Source organism: Ranitomeya imitator, chromosome 2 (assembly GCF_032444005.1).
Source record: "Ranitomeya imitator isolate aRanImi1 chromosome 2, aRanImi1.pri, whole genome shotgun sequence".
Classification (NCBI taxonomy): domain Eukaryota; kingdom Metazoa; phylum Chordata; class Amphibia; order Anura; family Dendrobatidae; genus Ranitomeya; species Ranitomeya imitator.
The window spans coordinates 229,611,495-229,632,262 of NC_091283.1; the positions used below are offsets into that span (position 1 = coordinate 229,611,495).

At 46.0% G+C, this 20,768-nt stretch overlaps 1 protein-coding gene across 5 annotated transcripts in view; it reads right to left on the reverse strand.

Annotated features, from left to right (window-relative positions):
* The window catches only part of PHKA1 (phosphorylase kinase regulatory subunit alpha 1), a 452,411-nt gene that overhangs the window by 281,917 nt on the left and 149,726 nt on the right, over positions 1-20,768 (reverse strand). For all 5 annotated transcript variants that reach the window (XM_069748675.1, XM_069748674.1, XM_069748673.1 and 2 more), the window contains one exon: positions 11,289-11,398. In XM_069748675.1, coding sequence (XP_069604776.1) covers positions 11,289-11,398 — 110 coding nt within the window. The remainder of the gene's footprint in view (positions 1-11,288; positions 11,399-20,768) is intronic.

Below are 20,768 nucleotides of genomic sequence, written 5' to 3' on the forward strand. Positions count from 1 at the left end.
ACTGACACCACATCTACTACACAATACCCACTTACACCACATCTACAACATCAGGCGTGTCAAACTGCATTTCTCGAGGGCTGCAAACAGGTCATGTTTTCAGGATTTCCTTGTACTGCACAGGTGATAATTTAATCACCAACTCATTATTTGTGTAGGTGATTAAATTATCACCTGTGTAGTACAAGGAAATCCTGAAAACACGACCTGTTTGCAGCCCTCGAGGAATGCAGTTTGACACCCCTGCACTACACGACACTGACACCACATGACACACTGACACCGCATCTACTACACTACACCCCCTGACACCACATCTAATACACAATACCCACTTACACCACATCTACTACACGACACCACATCTACTACACTACACCCACTGGCCCCACATCTACGACGCGACACCACACTGACACTACATCTACCACACGACACCTACTGACACCACATCTACTACACGACACTGACACCACATCTACTAAGTGACACCCACTGACACCACATCTACTACGCGACACCCACTGACACCACATCTACTACGCGACACCCACTGACACCACATCTACTACACAATACCCACTGACACCACATCTACTACACGACACTGACACCACATGACACACACTGGCACCACATCTATTACACTACACCCACTGACACCACTTCTACTACACAATACCCACTTACACCAAATCTACTACACGACACTGACACCACATGACACACACTGACACCACATTGCTACACAACACCACATCTACTACACTACACCCACTGGCCCCATATCTACGACGTGACACCACACTGACACTACATGTTCTACACGACACACACTGACACATCTACTACATGACACCCACTGATACCACATCTACTAAGCGACACACACTGACACCACAGCTACTACACGACACCCGCTGACACCACATCTACTACACGACACCACATCTACTACACTACACCCACTGGCCCCACATCTACGACGCGACACCACACTGACACTACATCTATTACATGACACACACTGACACCACATCTAATACACAATACCCACTTACACATCTACTACACGACACACACTGACACCACATCTACTACACAACACCCACTGACACCACATCTACTACATGACACTGACACCAAATGACACACTGACACCACATCTACTACACGACATACACTGACACCACATCTACTAAGCGACACTGACACCACATCTACTACAAAACACACACTGACACCATGGATGAGAGCCATGACTGGGCTGTTAACTTACAGGGTTATAGTCTGTTGAGAAATGACCTGAACGGATAAGCGAGGGGGAGGGGTGTGTTTATATGTAAAATCGTCCTTAAAACCCATCCGGCGTGATAATATAGGTGAATCTAATGATAATGTAGAGTCCCTGTGGGTGGAGATAAGGGGAGGGGGAAAAATAATAAATTACTGATAGGGGTTTGTTATAAATCTCTGAAAATAATGGAAGCAACGAAGAATATCCTCGTAAAGCAAATAGATGAAGCTGCGACTCAAGGAGAAGCCATTATTATGGGGGACTTCAACTACCCTGAGATAGATTGGGGAACGGAAATCTGCAGTTCCAGCAAAGGTGATCGGGGTCTGACAACTATGAGAGACAATTATCTCTGACAACTGGTTCAGGACCCAACAAGAAGAGGGGCACTGCTAGACCTAATATTAACCAACAGGCGAGACAGCATATCAAATATAAGGGTTGGGGGTCACTTGGGGAATAGCGATCACAAAATAATAAGTTTTCATGTATCCTTTAATAAGATGTGTAGTGGAGGGGTCAAGGACACTAAACTTCAGGAGGGCAAATTTCCAACGGATGAGAGAGGATCTTGGTGCAATTAACTGGGACGATATCCTGAGACATAAAAATACACAAAGAAAATGGGAGACATTTATTAGCATCCTGGATAGGACCTGTGCATAGTATATACCGTATGGGAATAAACATACTAGAAATAGGAGGAAACCAATATGGCTAAATAGAGCTGTAAGGGGCGCAATAAGTGATGAAAAGAAAGCATTTAGAGAATTAAAGGAAGTAGGTAGGGATTAGGCAATAAATACAAAAACTTACATCAATTCTGTAAAAAGCAAATCAAAGCAGCAAAGATTGAGACAGAGAGACTCATTGCCAGAGTAAAAATAATCCCAAAATATTCTACATAAATAGTAAGAAACTAAAAATGATAGTGTTGGCCCCCTTAAAAATAGTCTGGGTGAAATGGTGGATGAGGAAAAAGCCAATATGCTAAATGCCTTTTTTTCATCAGTATTTACACAATAAAATTACATGGCAGACAATATGATCAGTGATAACAAAAATTCCCCATTAAATGTCACCTGCTTAACCCACCAGGAAGTACGGCGGTGTCTAAAAATCACTAAAATTGACAAATCGACAAATTGACAAATTGACAAATCTCCGGGCCCGGATGGGATACACCCCCGAGTACTGCAGGAATTAAGTACAGTCATTGATAGACCATTATTTGTAATTGTGAGGAAAATGTATGTCACGATAATGGAAAAACCATAGATGAGGGATTTTTGCACTTCTGACCATGGCCCCAAAAGCTGCGGGCTAAAAAAAAACCCCTTCCCTTTGTTTCTGAATATGTGTGTAGGAGAGCTTTTATGGCTTCTTGCAAATTCCTGACTTTCAGCTCCCAAACCCCACGTGCCCCTCCCAAAAGAATTTTTACGACTAGGCTCAAATCATCCTCCAGCAGAAACTGGTTTAGAAATTCTTATAATTGTTCTAATATGATAAGATATTGGGCCAACGATTTAGGCAAGGAAAATAAAAAGAAAAAAACAGAAAACCAAAAAAAAGCGATCAACCAAGGGCAAAAAATATTAAAAAATTAGAAAACTTTATTAAATATGCAATTAAACAGGAAATAACAGTGGGTATACCCACAGGACAAACATAACATCCAACAATGAAAGGAACATGGGACGTAGATAGATAGCGGCATAGAAAAAATTGGTTTAATAGGTTTCTAACTAGAAGAAACCAGTATACAAATATACCCACCACGTGTTACTAATAATTAGGGTAATAGCATAGTTCAAAAAAATGAAACTACATAATACATATTGCAGTGGTGACCCAGGGAGTTACCCTGACCGTGTCAAGGACCAGGGTACTGCAAAATTAGTACACAGTAGAGAAAAAAGATGAAAAAAAACACCAATGGTTAATAAAATCTCATACCAGAATGTCTAAGATGAATCACCACTGTAACACTTGGGGAAGCCGTCTACACCATCCACGTCACCCCGACGCGCGTTTCACCGGAGCCTTCGTCAGGGGGCATGGCTAGTGACGATAGTGCCCGTTTAAATATAGAACCGGAACCTATCAGTGTTAGGCCGGAAATGAAACCCCATCGCTATGGTAACCGGAAGTTTACACAAGGTACGCCGCTAATGTTGCGGCGCACATATCTCCAAAAAGATAGTATACTTATAATACGGAATACCGCATAGAAGCGGAAAGTGATAGGGGATTCTAATTTTGAGAGCGCGCACCACTGTCATACATGCTCTCAAAATTAGAATCCCCTATCACTTTCCGCTTCTATGCGGTATTCCGTATTATAAGTATACTATTTTTTGGAGATATGTGCGCCGCAACATTAGCGGCGTACCTTGTGTAAACTTCCGGTTACCATAGTGATGGGGTTTCATTTCCGGCCTAACACTGATAGGTTCCGGTTCTATATTTAAACGGGCACTATCGTCACTAGCCATGCCCCCTGACGAAGGCTCCGCTGAAACGCGCGTCGGGGTGACGTGGATGGTGTAGACGGCTTCCCCAAGTGTTACAGTGGTGATTCATCTTAGACATTCTGGTATGAGATTTTATTAACCATTGGTGTTTTTTTTCATCTTTTTTCTCTACTGTGTACTAATTTTGCAGTACCCTGGTCCTTCACACGGTCAGGGTAACTCCCTGGGTCACCACTGCAATATGTATTATGTAGTTTCATTTTTTTGAACTATACTATTACCCTAATTATTAGTAACACGTGGTGGGTATATTTGTATACTGGTTTCTTCTAGTTAGAAACCTATTAAACCAATTTTTTCTATGCCGCTATCTATCTACGTCCCATGTTCCTTTCATTGTTGGATGTTATGTTTGTCCTGTGGGTATACCCACTGTTATTTCCTGTTTAATTGCATATTTAATAAAGTTTTCTAATTTTTTTATATTTTTTGCCCTTGGTTGATCGCTTTTTTTTGGTTTTCTGTTTTTTTCTATTCGTTTTTGCGATTGGCACATGATATTTCCTGCAGCCATCATTATGTCTAACTATTTATTGATTTGACAAACTGATATTCATTTGATGCAATGCTGCTTATATGTTCATTAAGACTATTTCTTAAGGAAAATAAAAAGCACATATTGCTAAAGTCCATCGGCGCATCTATCCATCACTGTAAGCAGGAGCCTCCAAGTCCAACAGGGACAGAGTATGGATTTCTCTGGAACGATGCATCGCATCCAGCCCAAATTTGGTCTCCTTAGAACGCCAATGTTAAAATAAGGGGAATGCTGGGTGTGTTATGATTCTGACATGTTCTGGACCAAAAATACATAAATTATAAGAATTGTTGGAGAAAACTAGAAGGCTGAAGATACAGGAGGGTCTGAGTAAACCAGCCCTGTTGGTGATGTCACGGGCTGCGGTTTATAAGTTTCTGACAGACTCCCAGCAGTTAGTTTTTACCTGGGAAGCCCTGACTGCCAGTCCTGATGCATAGGGACATATGGGCCTAGCCTGGTTGCCTGCAATGCTCTGAACACATGTAAGTGTTGATTTCTCATTTAACCCGTTATTTTTATAATTACCTTGTACATATTTTCAATTGTCTCATATTGTAACATCTTTATATAACGGTTTATAAACACTGCCTGAAACCTTTGAAGGAGTATAATATTTAATACTAGATTCGTTCTTCCTGCTCTAAAACGTACCCCAAGTCTTCTGAAGGGAATTACGCTACTGTTTTGGGTTAGCTTCAGACCCGTTTAATCGAAGCTAGTGGCAGCATACCGTGTGCTGGCCTTTGGATGTCGTTGTAGCAACTGTGGTGTTGATAATTCTTGTTCCTGCCTGAGTGGGAGTAGTTTATCGCGTCGCTGCAGCGTGCCCAAAGGCCAGCACAAAGCAGGCAGCCTTTCTGGTGACTAATTACCCCAGGTGCAGTACCTAATCTGACCTGAGAGTAAGGGGGCGTCAGAAAGCTGCAAGTTTCACGTGGAACTGTAAGTGGGATATACATAAATCCCTGCAGTTCGTGGTATATTGCAGAGCAGTGGGATACCTAAAATAAGCTCCTGCTGTAAACTAAGAGGTCAATAGCCTTGTGTGTGTTTTTCCATCACATTGTAGCAGTAGAGGGATAACTAAGATAAGCCCCCTGAACATGTGATAGCCGTCTGTTGGCCTAAAGTCTCCCCGATCTGTGACGTGGGGGTGACGGTCACGGTGTGAATCTTGACAAATTGGTGGCAAGGCGGTGGGATATCTTAGAGCATTAGTGATTTGGTTTGAGCAATCATTCCTTTCACCAAAGACTTGCAAAGTTCTTGCGAGAACTCTGGGCAGATAAGTTTGGAGAACGAACTCCGTGTTTATTAGTCCTGAGACAATTGTGTGTACTGGTAATTATCCCTTCCATTTCTCTTCGTTCTTCTATCCTATCTTTTATTTGGCAACCATGGCTGCGAAAGGAGAAGCCTGGTACACCCAGCAGAAGAAGGACACTCTTGCTGGGATATGCACGTACCATGGAGTAAACTCCCATGGCTAGTCCAAGGCTCACATCATTGCTCAACTGGTTCAATTTGAAGCAGTCCAAGCCAAGCCACAGAGCCCAGAGGCCGCAGAAGCCAGCACGAGCAGAGGTGGTGCTGCAGTAGAGGTCCAACCACTGAATGCCGGCCCTACAAGCAATCAGGGCGAATTGGACCCCCACCTGCTGGCGGCCTTGGGAGAATTCCCCACTGACGACCATGAGGGACGTCGGCAGCTGATTCAGCAATACCGGCAGGAGGCCGAGGCCCGAGGCGAGCGGCAAGCGGAGCGGGAGTAGCAGCTGCAGTTAGCCCGATTGCAAATGCAGCGGTCGTCCCAGTCCAGCAGTGAGCCCAGCAGCGCTCAGATACCGAAGCCCCGACCCGATCACTTTCCTGTTATGGAAAAGGACGGGGACTGGGACACTTTCCTGCGGGCCTTTGAGAAAGCCTGCAGACAGTACCAGCTGCCTACAGATGAATGGGCATGATACCTGACACCAGGGCTGAGAGGCAAAGCTCTGGAGGAGTTTGCTGCCCTCCCTCAAGAATAAGATGGTGACTATGAGTCCATCAAGCAGGCCCTGGTAAAGTACCAGCTTACATCCGAGGTTTACCGTAGAAAGTTCCGGAACCTCCAACGTGGCCCACATGACAGTTACAGTGATTAGGTGCATGGACTGGGGACCCACTTTGACCAGTGGACCCAAGGACTGTCAGTACAGACTGATGCCAGCGAGTTTGGCCTCGGTGCTCTACTCAGCCAGGTTGACTCGGAGGACCAAGAGCACCCCGTGTTGTACCTGAGCCAGAAACTTTTGCCGAGGGAAGTGGCCTACTCCACCATCGAGAAGGAGTGCCTGGCCATAGTCTGGGCCCTGCAACGCTTGCAGCCCTACTTGTACGGTCGCAACTTCACCGTGGTGACCGACCACAACCCTCTGCGCTGGCTAAACACCATGTGTGGAACCAACAGCAGGTTGCTACGCCTTGCCCTTCAGCAGTTTGACTTCACCATTGAACACAAAACGGGCAGGGAGCATGGAAATGCAGATGGACTGTCCCGCCAGGGGGAACCAACTAAGGTGCGCATGGAGGCATACCGAGGGGTTCTGCCTCCGTAGCGCAGACCAAAAGAGGGAGGTGTCACAATATTGTATGAAATATAATATGATGTTGTAGCTTTGCCCTTCAGCCCATGCTGTGGGCTAACCCCCCTCTTCTCTTTGGCTCTCTTTGCTTCTCTGTGTGCTTCGGAATGTATGGTAGAAGGGGGTTTTATTGCCCTGGCCTTAAATTCCAGGCTCGAAGCAAGTTACTCGTCCCCCTCCCAACTGCACTAGCTGAACCTGGTATAGATGGCTCCAAAATCCATGAGAGTCTTTGTTCTAATATTATAAGGTTCTGGGCCAACGACTTGGGCTAAGAGAATAATAAATACATATTGCTAACATTCATCGGCGCATCTATGCATCACTGTAAGCAGGAGTCTCCAAGTCCAACAGGGACAGAGTACGGATTATGCTGGAATGGAGTGTCCCTACTAGCCTGAGATTAGTATCTATAGAGAGCAAATCCTAATACAAGATGAATGCTGGGTGTGTTATGATTCTGACATGTTCTGTAGCGGAGATACAGGCATTAGACAAATGTGTGAAATTTACTAATGCTGAAGAGGTAGAAGGGTCTAAGGAAGCCAGCCCTGTTGGTGATGTCACGGGCTGTGGTTCATAAGTTTCTGACAGAGCCCAGCAGTGAGTTTTCTACCTGGGAAGCCCTGGCTGCTAGCCTGATGCAGTGGGACAGATGGAAACTCCACAAACTAGCCTGGTTGCCTGCAATGCTCTGAACACATGCAAATGTTGATTTCTCATGTAATCCCTGTTTTTTTATAACATTTAAAGTACTAGTTCGTTCTTCCTGTTCTAAAACGTACCCCAAGTCTTCTGAAGGGAATTACGCTATTGTTTTGGGTTAGCTTCGGACCCGTTTAATCGAAGCTGGTGGCAGCATACATTTGTACTGGGTAGTTGGAAGTCGTTGTAGCGACTGCGGCGTTGATAATTATTGTTCCTGCCTGAGTGGGAGTAGTTAAATCGCCTCGCTGCAGCGTGCCCAATAGCCAGTACATAGCAGGCAGCCTTTCTGGCGACTAATTACCCTAGGTGCAGTACCTAATCTGACCTGAGAGTAAGGGGCGCCAGAGAGCTGCAAGTTTCAAGTGGAACTGTAAGCGGGATATACATAAATCCCTGCAGTTCGTGGTATATTGCAGAGCAGTGGGATACCTAAAATAAGCCCCTGCTGTAAACTAAGAGGTCAATAGCCTTGTGTGAGTTTTTCATCACATTGTGGAGTGGAGGGATAACTAAGATAAGCCCCCTGCACATGTGACTAGCCGTCTGTTGGCCTAAAGTCACCCCAACCCGTGACGTGGGGGTGACGGTCACGGTGTGAATCGTGACAGGAGTCATGAGTAAATAAGTAAGCACTATAGGAGTAATGTGTAAATAACCAAGCACTGTAGGAGTAATGAGTAAATAACCAAGCACTGTAGGAGTAATGAGTAAATAACTAAGCACTATAGGAGTAATGAGTAAATAACTATGCACTATAGGAGTAATGAGTAAATAACTATGCACCATAGGAGTCTTGAGTAAATAACTAAGCACCATAGGAGTAATGAGTAAATAACTAAGCACTATAGGAGTAATGAGTAAATAACTAAGCACTATAGGAGTAATGAGTAAATAACTAAGCACTGTAGGAGTAATGAGTAAATAACTAAGCACTATAGGAATCATGAGTAAAAAACTAAGCACTATAGGAGTAATGAGTAAATAACTAAGCACTATAGGAGTAATGAGTAAATAACTAAGCACCATAGGAGTCATGAGTAAATAACTAAGCACAATAGGAGTCATGAGTAAATAACTAAGCACCATAGGAGTAATGAGTAAATAACTAAGCACTATAGGAGTAATGAGTAAATAACTAAGCACCATAGGAGTCTTGAGTAAATAACTAAGCACCATAGGAGTAATGAGTAAATAACTAAGCACTATAGGAGTCATGAGTAAATAACTAAGCACTATAGGAGTAATGAGTAAATAACTAAGCACTATAGGATTCATGAGTAAATAACTAAGCACTATAGGATTCATGAGTAAATAACTAAGCACCATAGGAGTCATGAGTAAATAACTAAGCACCATAGGAGTCATGAGTAAATAACTAAGCACCATAGGAGTAATGAGTAAATAACTAAGCACCATAGGAGTAATGAGTAAATAACTAAGCACTATAGGAGTCATGAGTAAATAACTAAGCACTATAAGAGTAATGAGTAAATAACTAAGCACTATAGGAGTCATGAGTAAATAACTAAGCACCATATGATTAGTAAATAACTAAGCACCATGAGTGATGAGTAAAGTAAATGACTAAGCACCATACGAATTACGAGTAAATAACTAAGCACCAAATGAGTCACGGCACGGCAGCAGCAGGAAACAGGCGGCTGACAGTGCGCACTACTGAAGAGGATTGAATACTCACCATGATCTCCGATGAACAATCCACATGAGTATTTCAGCAGCTGTGCTTTGCTTGTGAGCAGAGTATAATGTATCTGCCGTGCGCTGCTTACAAGCATTAATCAACTGCTGGCACCGGAGCAGAAAACTGTGACTGCGAGGGAGCGGAGGAAGGTAAGTGTAATGGTTTGTTTTGTTTGTTTAATCTTTTCTGATGGGGCCATGCATACCAGGAACTGGATAGGGCCAATCAATCATATCAGAAACTGGATGGGGCCATGCATACCAGGAACTGGATAGGGTCGATCAATCATACCAGGAACTGGATGGGGCCAATCAATCAATAATACCAGGAACTGGATGGGGCCAATCAATCATACCAGGAACTGGATGGGGCCAATCAATCATACCAGGAACTGGATGGGGCCAATCAATCATACCAGGAACTGGATGGGGCCAATCAATCATACCAGGAACTGGATGAGGCCAATCAAGCATACCAGGAACTGGATGGGGCCAATCAATCATACCAGGAACTGGATGAGGCCAATCAATCATACCAGCAACTGGATGGGGCCAATCAATCATTCCAGGAACTGGATGAGGCCAATCAATCATACCAGGAACTGGATGGGGCCAATCAATCATTCCAGGAACTGGATGGGGCCAATCAATCATTCCAGGAACTTGATGGGGCCAATCAATCATTCCAGGAACTGGATGGGACCAATCAATCATACCAGGAACTGGATGGGGCCAATCAATCATACCAGGAACTGAATGGGTTCAATCAATGATACCAGGAACTGGACGAGGCCAATCAATCATACCAGGAACTGGACGGGGTCAATCAATCATATCAGGAACTGGATGGGGCCAATCAGTCATACCAGGAGCTGGATGGGGCCAATCAATGATACCAGGAACTGGATGGGGCCAGTCAATCTTATTAGGAACTGGACTCGGCCAATCAATCATACCGAAAACTGGATGGGGCGAATCAATCATACCAGGAACTGGATGGGGCCAGTCAATCATATTAGGAACTGGACGCGGCCAATCAATCATACTGGGAACTGGATGGGGCCAATCAATCATACCAGGAACTGAATGGGGCCAATCAATCATACCAGGAACTGGATGGGGCCAATCAATCATACCGGGAACTGGATGGGGCCAATCAATCAAATCAGGAACTGGATGGGGCCAATCAATCATACCAGGAACAGGATGGGCCAATCAATCATACCAGGAACAGGATGGGCCAATCAATCATATCAGGAAAAGATTATGACCATGCATACCAGAATAAGGATGGGACCATGCATACAAGGAAGGGAGTGATGGCCATGCACAACAGGATGGGGATGAGAGCCATGCATAGCAGGATAGGGATGAGAGGGCATATTTACCAGGATAGGGATGAGGACGCCATGCATACCAGGATAGGGATTAGGAGGCCATGCATACCAGGATGGGAATGAGAGCCATGCATACCAGGATGGGGATGAGAGCCATGCATACCAGGATGGGGATGAGAGCCATGCATACCAGGATGGGGATTAGGAGGCCATGCATACCAGGATGGGAATGAGGGGACATACTTACCAGGATAGGGATGAGAAACCATGCATACCAGGACTGGGATGGGATCATGCATACCAGAATAAGGATGGAGCCATGCATACCAGGAAGGGAATGATGGCCATGCATACCAGGATGGGGATGAGAGCCATAACAGGATAGGGAAGAGGGGAAATATTTACCAGGATAGGTGATCTTAAGCACAGAATTGACCACATTCATTTTTTACTTCAGTATTTTTTTTCCTAATTTCCTCCTCTAAAGCCTAGGTGCGTCTTATGATCCGCTGAATCTTATACTCCGAAAAATATGGTAAATACCTGAGGAGTGAAAGCAAAAATGTTCTGACGTATGGTGTAAAGTTTGGAGGTTCCCAGGACGCCCATATTCCTGTAGGGTCTTCCGCTCAGTTTCATCTTTTTGTTCCGTCCTGTATTATAAAAAAAAAATAAATAAATAAAATCCACAATTTACATAAAATGCATTAAACGAAATATGAAAACTAATTGGAGCACTAGAATAGTAAGCAGAAATATTGTTAGCAGTGCTGCAAATGATAAGACATTATTATTGTGTTAAATCTCAGGAAAACGGTCACCAAATTGCAGTGTAGTGTAGACCACACATGTACATGAGAAAAAGAAAAACAAACTGTACATGGAACTGGTTACACTCGAAAATGCCATTTACCTGCAGGTATAGGGTTAATCTGCTGCGGCTACTCAGAGAACATGGATGTCCTTCCTCATGGGATCCGCCGGCTTTCAGCAACAGGGCGCGGTGCTGCTCAAAGCATCACTCACGCCCTGGCCCAGCACTTTGATTGACAGCTTGTGGTACAGCACATCTATGCAGAGCGAGCTGGCAGAGCGCCAGGACGTTCTTACAGACGCTGCGCACAGTATAGTCAGAGAAAACCGCTGTGTGCACGCCCTTATGACTGATGAAAGCTGGCGGCTCCAGGCACTAAACACACTCATGTTCTCTCGGCAGGTACACGCTCCATAGGACGGCAGTCAGAAGTGTAACACTAATTACGTGCAAATCAGCCCTACATCCCTTTAATAGGTGCACTGACAATGCATGCACAATATGCAGACTATCATTCAGGAGACATCATTGTATGCTACATACAATCTAACATACATGGACTAAAAGCTCCTGACAGCAGTGAGGTACCACTAGTAGCGGCAGACCACAAAGACACTATGGGGCCCTTGAGTTGGAAGGTCCAACAACGGACAACATGACCAACCATCCTGTCATCTCAATGCTAACAATATTGCTATGGGGTTTCATACTGTGTGCGGGGCACTGTGGGAACCTCATACGGAGTTACTGGCTCTGTGGCAGTATTATAGTGTACTGGGGGCACTGTGGGGATATTACACTTGTACATGTGGGGGTGCTGTGGGAGGATTCGCTATGGGGTTTCATACTGTGTGCGGGGCACTGTGGGGACCTCATACAGAGTTAGTGGCTCTGTGGCAGTATTATAATGTACTGGGGGCACTGTGGGGTTATTACACTGTACATGTGGGGGTGCTGTGGGAGGATTCGCTATGGGGTTTCATACTGTGTGCGGGGCACTATGGGGACCTCATACAGAGTTAGTGGCTCTGTGGCGGTATTATACTGTACTGGGGGCACCGCGGGGTTATTACACTGTACATGTGCGGGTGCTGTGGGAGGATTCGCTATGGGGTTTCTTACTGTGTGCAAGGCACTGTGGGGACCTCATACGGAGTTAGTGGCTCTGTGGCAGTATTATAATGTACTGGGGGCACTGTGGGGTAATTACACTGTACATGTGGGGGTGCTGTGGGAGGATTTGCTATGGGGTGTCATACTTTGTGCGAGGCACTGTGGGGACCTCATACAGAGTTAGTGGCTCTGTGGCAGTATTATACTGTAATGGGGTTACTGCGGGGTTATTACACTGTACATTTGGGGGTGCTGTGGGAGGATTCGCTATGGGGTTTCTTACTGTGTGCGGGGTGCTGTGGGGACCTCATACGTTGTTACTGGCTCTGTGGCAGTATTATAATGTACTGGGGGCACTGTGGGGTTATTACACTGTACATGTGGGGGTGCTGTGGGAGGATTTGCTATGGGGTTTCTTACTGTGTGCAAGGCACTGTGGGGACCTCATACGGAGTTAGTGGCTCTGTGGCAGTATTATAATGTACTGGGGGCACTGTGGGGTAATTACACTGTACATGTAGGGGTGCTGTGGGAGGATCGCTATGGGGTGTCATACTGTGTGCGAGGCACTGTGGGGACCTCATACAGAGTTAGTGGCTCTGTGGCAGTATTATACTGTAATGGGGGCACTGCGGGGTTATTACACTGTACATTTGGGGGTGCTGTGGGAGGATTCGCTATGGCGTTTCTTACTGTGTGCGAGGCACTGTGGGGACCTCATACAGAGTTATTGGCTCTGTGGCAGTATTATACTGTAATGGGGGCACTGCGGGGTTATTACACTGTACATGTGGGGGTGCTGTGGGAGGATTTGCTATGTGGTTTCTTACTGTGTGCGAGGCACTGTGGGGACCTCATACGGAGTTAGTGGCTCTGTGACAGTATTATATTCTAATGGGGGCACTGCGAGGTTATTACACTGTACATGTGGGGGTGCTATGGGAGGATTCGCTATGGGGTTTCTTACTGTGTGCGGGGTGCTGTGGGGACCTCATACGTTGTTACTGGCTCTGTGGCAGTATTAATAATAATAATAATCTTTATTTATATAGCGCCAACATATTCCGCAGCGCTTTACAGTTTAACAGTTTCAAACACAAAAGTGATAAGTAACAACGATAACAATACAATAATTAAAGCAAAATACTATTATATTATAATGTACTGGGGGCACTGCAGGGTTATTACACTGTACATGTGGGGGTGCTGTGGGAGGATTAGCTGTGGGGTTTCATACTGTGTGCGAGGCAACGTGGGGACCTCATGCGGAGTTAGTGGCTCCGTGGCAGTATTATACTGTACTGGGGGCACTGTGGGGTTATTACACTGTACATGTGAGGGTGTTGTGGGAGGATTCGCTATGGGGTTTCATACTGTGTGCGGGGCACTGTGGGAACCTCATACGGAGTACTGTGGCAGTATTATACTGTGTGCGAGGCACAATGGGGTAATTACACTGTACATGTGGGGGTGCTGTGGGAGGATTCGCTATGGGGTTTCTTACTGTGTGCGGGGTGCTGTGGGGACCTCATACGTTGTTACTGGCTCTGTGGCAGTATTATAATGTACTGGGGGCACTGCGGGGTTATTACATTGTACATATGGGGGTGCTGTGGGAGGATTCGCTATGGGGTTTCATGCTGTGTGCGAGGTAATGTGGGGACCTCATACGGAGTTAGTGGCTCTGTGGCAGTATTATACTGTACTGGGGGCACTGCAGGGTTATTACACTGTACATGTGGGGGTGCTGTGGGAGGATTTGCTATGGGGTTTCATAATGTGTGCGGGGCACTGTGGGGACCTCAAACAGAGTTATTGGCTCTGTGGCAGTATTATACTGTACTGGGGACACTGAGGGGTTTTAACACTGTACATGAGGGGGTGCTGTGGGAGGATTCACTATGGGGTGTCATACTGTGTGCGGGGCACTGTGGGGACCTCATACGGAGTTAGTGGCTCAGTGGCAGTATTATACTGAACTGGGGGCACTGAGGGGTTATAACACTGTACATGAGGGGGTGCTGTGGGAGGATTCACTATGGGGTGTCATACTGTGTGCGAGGCACTGTGGGGTAATTACACTGTACATGTGGGGGTGCTGTGGGAGGATTCGCTATGGGTTTCATACTGTGTGCGGGGTACTGTGGGGACCTCATACGGAGTTAGTGGCTCAGTGGCAGTATTATACTGTACTGGGGGCACTGAGGGGTTATTACACTGTACATGTGGGGGTACTGTGGGGGATTCGCTATGGGGTTTCATACTGTGTGCGAGGCACTGTGGGGACCTCATACGGAGTTATTGGCTCTTTGGCAGTATTATACTGTACTGGTGGCACTGAGCTAATTACACTGTACATGTGGGGGTAGTGTGGGGGGATTCGCTATGGGGTTTCATACAGTCTGCGGGGCATTGTTGGGAACTTATACGGAGTTAGTGGCCCTGTGGCAGCATTATACTGTGTATGGGGCACTGTGGGGTTATTACACTGCACATGTGGGGGTGCTGTGGGAGGATTCGCTGTGGGGTTTCATACTGTGCGGGGCATTATTGGGACCTCATGCAGAGTTAGTGGCTCTGTGGCAGCATTATACTGTACTGGGGGCACTGTGGGGTTATTACACTGTACATGTGGGGTTGTTCTAGGAGGGTTTGCTAAGGGGTTCCATACTGTGTGCGAGGCAGATCAGGGACCTCATACAGAGTTAATGGTGCTCTGGCAGTATTATACTGTACTGGGGGCACTGTGGGGTAATTACACTGTACATGTGGTGGTGCTGTGGGAGGATTCGCTGTGGGGTTTCATTCTGTGTGTGGGGCACTGTGGGGTGATTACACTGTACATGTGTGGGTGCTGTGGGAGGATTCGCTATGGGGTTTCATACTGTGTGAGGCACGGTGGGAACCTCATACGGAGTTACTGGCTCTGTGGCAGCATTATACTGTGTACGGGGCACAGCAGGGTTATTACACTGTACATGTGGGGGTGCTGTGGGTGGATTTGCTATGGGGTTTCGTACTGTGTGCGAGGCACTGTTGGAACACCATACAGAGTTACTGGCTCTGTGGCAGTATTATACTGTACTGGGGGCACTGTGGGGTAATTACACTGTACATGTGGGGGTGCTGTGGGAGGATTCACTATGGGGCTTCTTACTGTGTGTGGGGCACTGTGGGGAACTAATACGGAGTTAGTGGCTCTGTGTCAGTATTATACTGTACTGGGGGCACTGTGGGTAATTACACTGGACATGTGGGGGTGCTGTGGGAGGATTCGCTATGGGGTTTCATACTGTGTGCGGGGCACTGTGAGCACCACATACAGAGTTACTGGCTCTGTGGTAGTATTATACTTTAATGGGGGCACTGCGGGGATATTAGGCCGGTTTCACATTTGCAGTTGTGTCCGCAGCGTTTCTTCCGCAAATATCCGCATATGTTGTGTATTCCTATCTTTAACATTAGGGACGCATGCGTCTATGATCGTTTGTGTTTTGCCGCGTTTGACGATGCATGCGTCGTTTAGTCATATGCGGCTTGTTGCGGAAATGCAACATGTAGTAATTTTTGGAGGTGTCAATTTGCCGCCTGGAAACGTATGCAGTCGATTGCGCAAGGTTTGCGACAAAAAATCGCATTGCTGTCTATATGAACGCATGCGTTCACAAGCACATGCATTTGCTTGCGTTCGTGAACGCATGCGATCCACAAGAGAAAAATATTTCTAGACACTAATAAGCCACCCCCCACACAGTAGGTGATAAAGGGAGGGAGTGGACATTTGCAGGTCACTACTCAGCAGACACTGAAGCAGAATATACACAGACTACATCTTGGAGGAAAACAAGACACTGAACAATGTGAGTATATCCTAGCCAATGCTTTTCATTTCTATTTTCTGTCTCTACATGTCCTGATTTCTGCTATTTCTTTCTTTCTGCATGCATCAGAATGTCTTCTTCATCTGATGAGGAGCAACATCCTGGGCCATCTGAAGTAGAACATGTCAGTGAGGTGAGTACTTGCCTCCTCAGATTGGTAAGTATTCACTGTCACATCAACACATATGACAATTTTTGTTTTTCATTTTTTTTAGAGCTCTTCTACTGCGGCAGAGACTGGGCAGGAACAGCGGAGTCAAGGTCGGGTGGCAAGGCGGCAGCGTGTACGTATACAAGGCTGACTGTTTACTGTATCCTCTCTTTAGTATTCTTGAATCTTCCTTTCTTTACATTCCTATTTCTTTACATTTTCCTTCTGGAATCCTTTTGTATCTTGACTTTCCTATTCATGCCATTTCTCAGCCTCTGTTTTCTTTCTTTTCCTTAATTGACCCAACATTAATGTCTTTATTTCATTTTTAGGTTCCAGAACGGGATGAAGACAGAATAGAGAATGACCTCCTCATCTCGCTGGTCTAGGAGCGAGTCCCGTTGTGGGACACCCAGGATCCACTGCAGTCAAACAACGTAATGATCCGGTGCCTATGGAATTAGGTGGCCAAAGAGATGTGGGATATCTGGGATAACGACCCCCACTCGGGTCCAAACTGCATTTGGTAAGTATTGCAATGCAGTGTGAAGCAGCAGAGACCTTGGCCGTGCTCACACAACTGTGTGTGATGAAAGAAACTTTCAGGAGTTTCTCTCATTATACATAGTTGTGTGAGCACTGTCAAAAGTTCATTTTCTGACCATAATGTTTTTTTTTGTTTTTTTTAACAGTGGCCAAAGTCAAAACACGCTGGCGTTCGATGAAGGACCGCTTTAACAAGGACCTGCGTCAAGAGAGCCGTGTTCCCAGTGGTTCAGGAGCAAGGATCCGAAGATATAAATACCATCGTGTTCTGGCATTTTTAAGACCGGTCCTTGGTCAGTCTGTAGTTAAAGATCCTTCTAGTGTGGTTCAAGTCCCGACTGGAATATGGCTTCAGTAGGTTTTAACACATCTGAAAGGTCTCATCCCCAACCATAACAAATGGCATCGGTGGACCTTGAGTGTTGGGGAGCGGTTGTGGCCATGGAAAATTAACATTTTTGCCATACACACGGCGGTCCATATCAGAGTTCTTAAAAGTCTGTGAATTGTTGCCACAGCCAAAAGCTCCAATGTCCACGGCGATGAAGCGACAGTCTGCATCGGCAATTGCCATGAGCACAACAGAAATTTTTTTTTTTTTGCAATTGAAGTACTCCGATCCTGTTCTGGCTGGTTTGATAATGCGAATGTGTTTTCAATCAACCGCTCCCAAACAGTTTGGGAAATTACACACACTCCAGAATTTTTCCGCAATTTCAAGCCACATGTCCAAGGTGGGTAGGGGTATAAACTCATCCCGGAGTACATTCCACAAAGCCCGGCAGGTGTCCGCAACTATTCCAGACAGGGTGGATATTCCAAGCCGGTATTGGAAGTGGAGGGATGATAAACTCTCTCTGGTTGCCAGAAATCTGGAAGAAAATAATAAAAAAAAAATATTACAATCTATTCTATTTATGGTGTGGTTACGCTAAAAACAGAAAGGAAAATACACAAAAAATTCATGTCAGAAAACCAAAAATTTGGACTGTCATTGGTTTAGATTTGGAACGTACCTTAATGTAACCAGCAGACGTTCCTCGGGTGGTATCACTCTACGGAGCTGGGTGTCCTGTCTCCGTATGGCTCCTTGGACACGAGCCAGCAAATCCCGGAACGAGTCTTGCGACATCCTTGTATATTCATGGAATTTCTCCGGGTTGGCATTAAGCTCGCCATACAGCGTGTGATAGGCTCCACAGCTCTCACGTAGTTCGATAATGGGGTGCCTCCAAAAACACCTACGATGTCTCCTTCTCCATCTTACGCGATTTTTGTCTTGCTCCCAAGCAAACGCACAGGCAAGAAACAGATTGATGCTTAAATCCAGGTTGAAATAAAAGCTCTCCATGCGAAGATCCATTATGACACAGCATACAGGAGCAAAATCTGAAGATTTCAGCTGTTCAAGGGTCTATATATAGAGATCCCAAAATACACGCCCTCTGTAGTCACATTGGCGGTGTCTGGTTGTCTAGATTTTTCTCCTGTAAAATTTGTCACCATGCGCACCAAAAACGCAAACGCAGAAAAAAACGCATATAAACGCGTACAAACGCAGAGTTTTTTAAAACGCATGCGTTCCCGCATGCGTCTAAAAAACGCCGCGTTTGTACGCGTTTTTTCCAGCACTTGCAGATGCAGATTAAACGCTGCGGATTCTAACGCAAATGTGAAACTAGCCTTACACTGTACATGTGGGGGTGCTGTGGGAGGATTCGCTATAGGGTGTCATACTGTGTGCGGGGCACTGTGGGGACCTCATACGGAGTTATTGGCTCTGTGGCAGTATTATACTTTAATGGGGGCACTGCGGGGATATTATTATTATTATTTATTTATATAGCACCATTGATTCCATGGTGCTGTACATGAGAAGGGGTTACATACAAGTTACAGATATCACATACAGTAAATAAACTAACAATGACGGACTGATACAGAGGGGCGAAGACCCTGCCCTTGCGGGCTTACATTCTACAGGATTATGGGGAAGGAGACAGTAGGTTGAGGGTCGCAGGAGCTCCGGTGTTGGTGAGGCAGTAGCTTCGATAGTGATGAGGCGGCAGCGGTGTCAGTGCAGGCTGTAGGCTTTCCGGAAGAGATGAGTTTTCAGGTTCCGTTTGAAGGATCCGACTGTGGTTGATAGTCGGACGTGTTGGGGCAGAGAGTTCCAGAGGATGGGGGATATTCGAGAGAAGTCTTGGAGGCGATTGGATGAGGAGCGAATAAGTGTGGAGGAGAGAAAGAGGTCTTGGGAGGACCGGAGATCACGTAAGGGAAGATATCGGGAGATTAGTTCAGAGATATATGGAGGAGACATGTTGTGGATGGCTTTGTAGGTCAGTATTAGTAATTTGAACTGGATACGCTGAGGGAATGGGAGCCAGTGAAGAGATTTGCAGAGGGGGGAAGCGGAGGAGTAGTGAGGAGAGAGATGGATTAGTCGGGCAGCAGAGTTAAGGATGGACTGGAGAGGTGCAAGGGTATTAGCAGGGAGGCCACAAAAAAGGATGTTGCAGTAGTCAAGGCGGGAGATGATGAGAGCGTGCACAAGCATTTTAGTAGATTGGGGGTTGAGGAAAGGACGGATCCTGGAGATATTTTTGAGCTGGAGGCGACAGGAGGTGGAAAGAGCTTGGATGTGTGGTTTAAAGGACAGGGCAGAGTCGAAGGTTACTCCGAGACAGCGGACTTCTGGTACGGTGGAAAGCATGATGTCATTGACTGCGATAGATAGGTCAAGTAAGGAAGATTTGTGGGATGGAGGAAAGATGATGAGTTCAGATTTGTCCACATTGAGTTTGAGGAAGCGAGAGGAGAAGAAGGAGGATATGGCTGATAGGCACTCTGGGATTCTGGACAGCAGAGCGGTGACGTCTGGGCCAGAGAGGTAGATCTGAGTGTCATCAGCATAGAGGTGGTACTGGAATCCATGGGACTTTATGAGTTGTCCCAAGCCAAGTGTATAGATTGAGAAGAGTAGGGGTCCTAGAACAGAGCCTTGGGGAACTCCAACAGAGAGAGGGTGGGATGAGGAAGTAGTGTGGGAGTGGGAGACGCTGAATGTGCGGTTGGAAAGGTACGAGGCGATCCAGGATAGGGCGAGGTCTTTGATGCCAAAGGAGGAGAGGATCTGTAGTAGGAGGCAGTGGTCAACTGTGTCGAAAGCAGAGGACAGGTATAGAAGGAGGAGTACAGAGCATTGTCCAGTAGCTTTGGCGGTAGGTAGGTCTTTAGTGATTTTGGTCAGGACAGTCTCAGTTGAGTGATGGGGGCGGAAACCAGATTGTAGATTGTCGAACAACAAGTTAGATGAGAGGTGGGAGGAGAGTTCAGCATGGACGTGCTGCTCCAGGAGTTTGGAAGCGAATGGGAGCAAAGATATGGGGCGATAGCTGGACATAGCAGTTGGATCGAGGGTTGGCTTTTTAAGGATAGGCGTGATTGTGGCATGTTTGAATGCAGAGGGGAAGGTGCCAGAAGTTAGTGATAGGTTGAAGAGGTGGGTTAGGGAT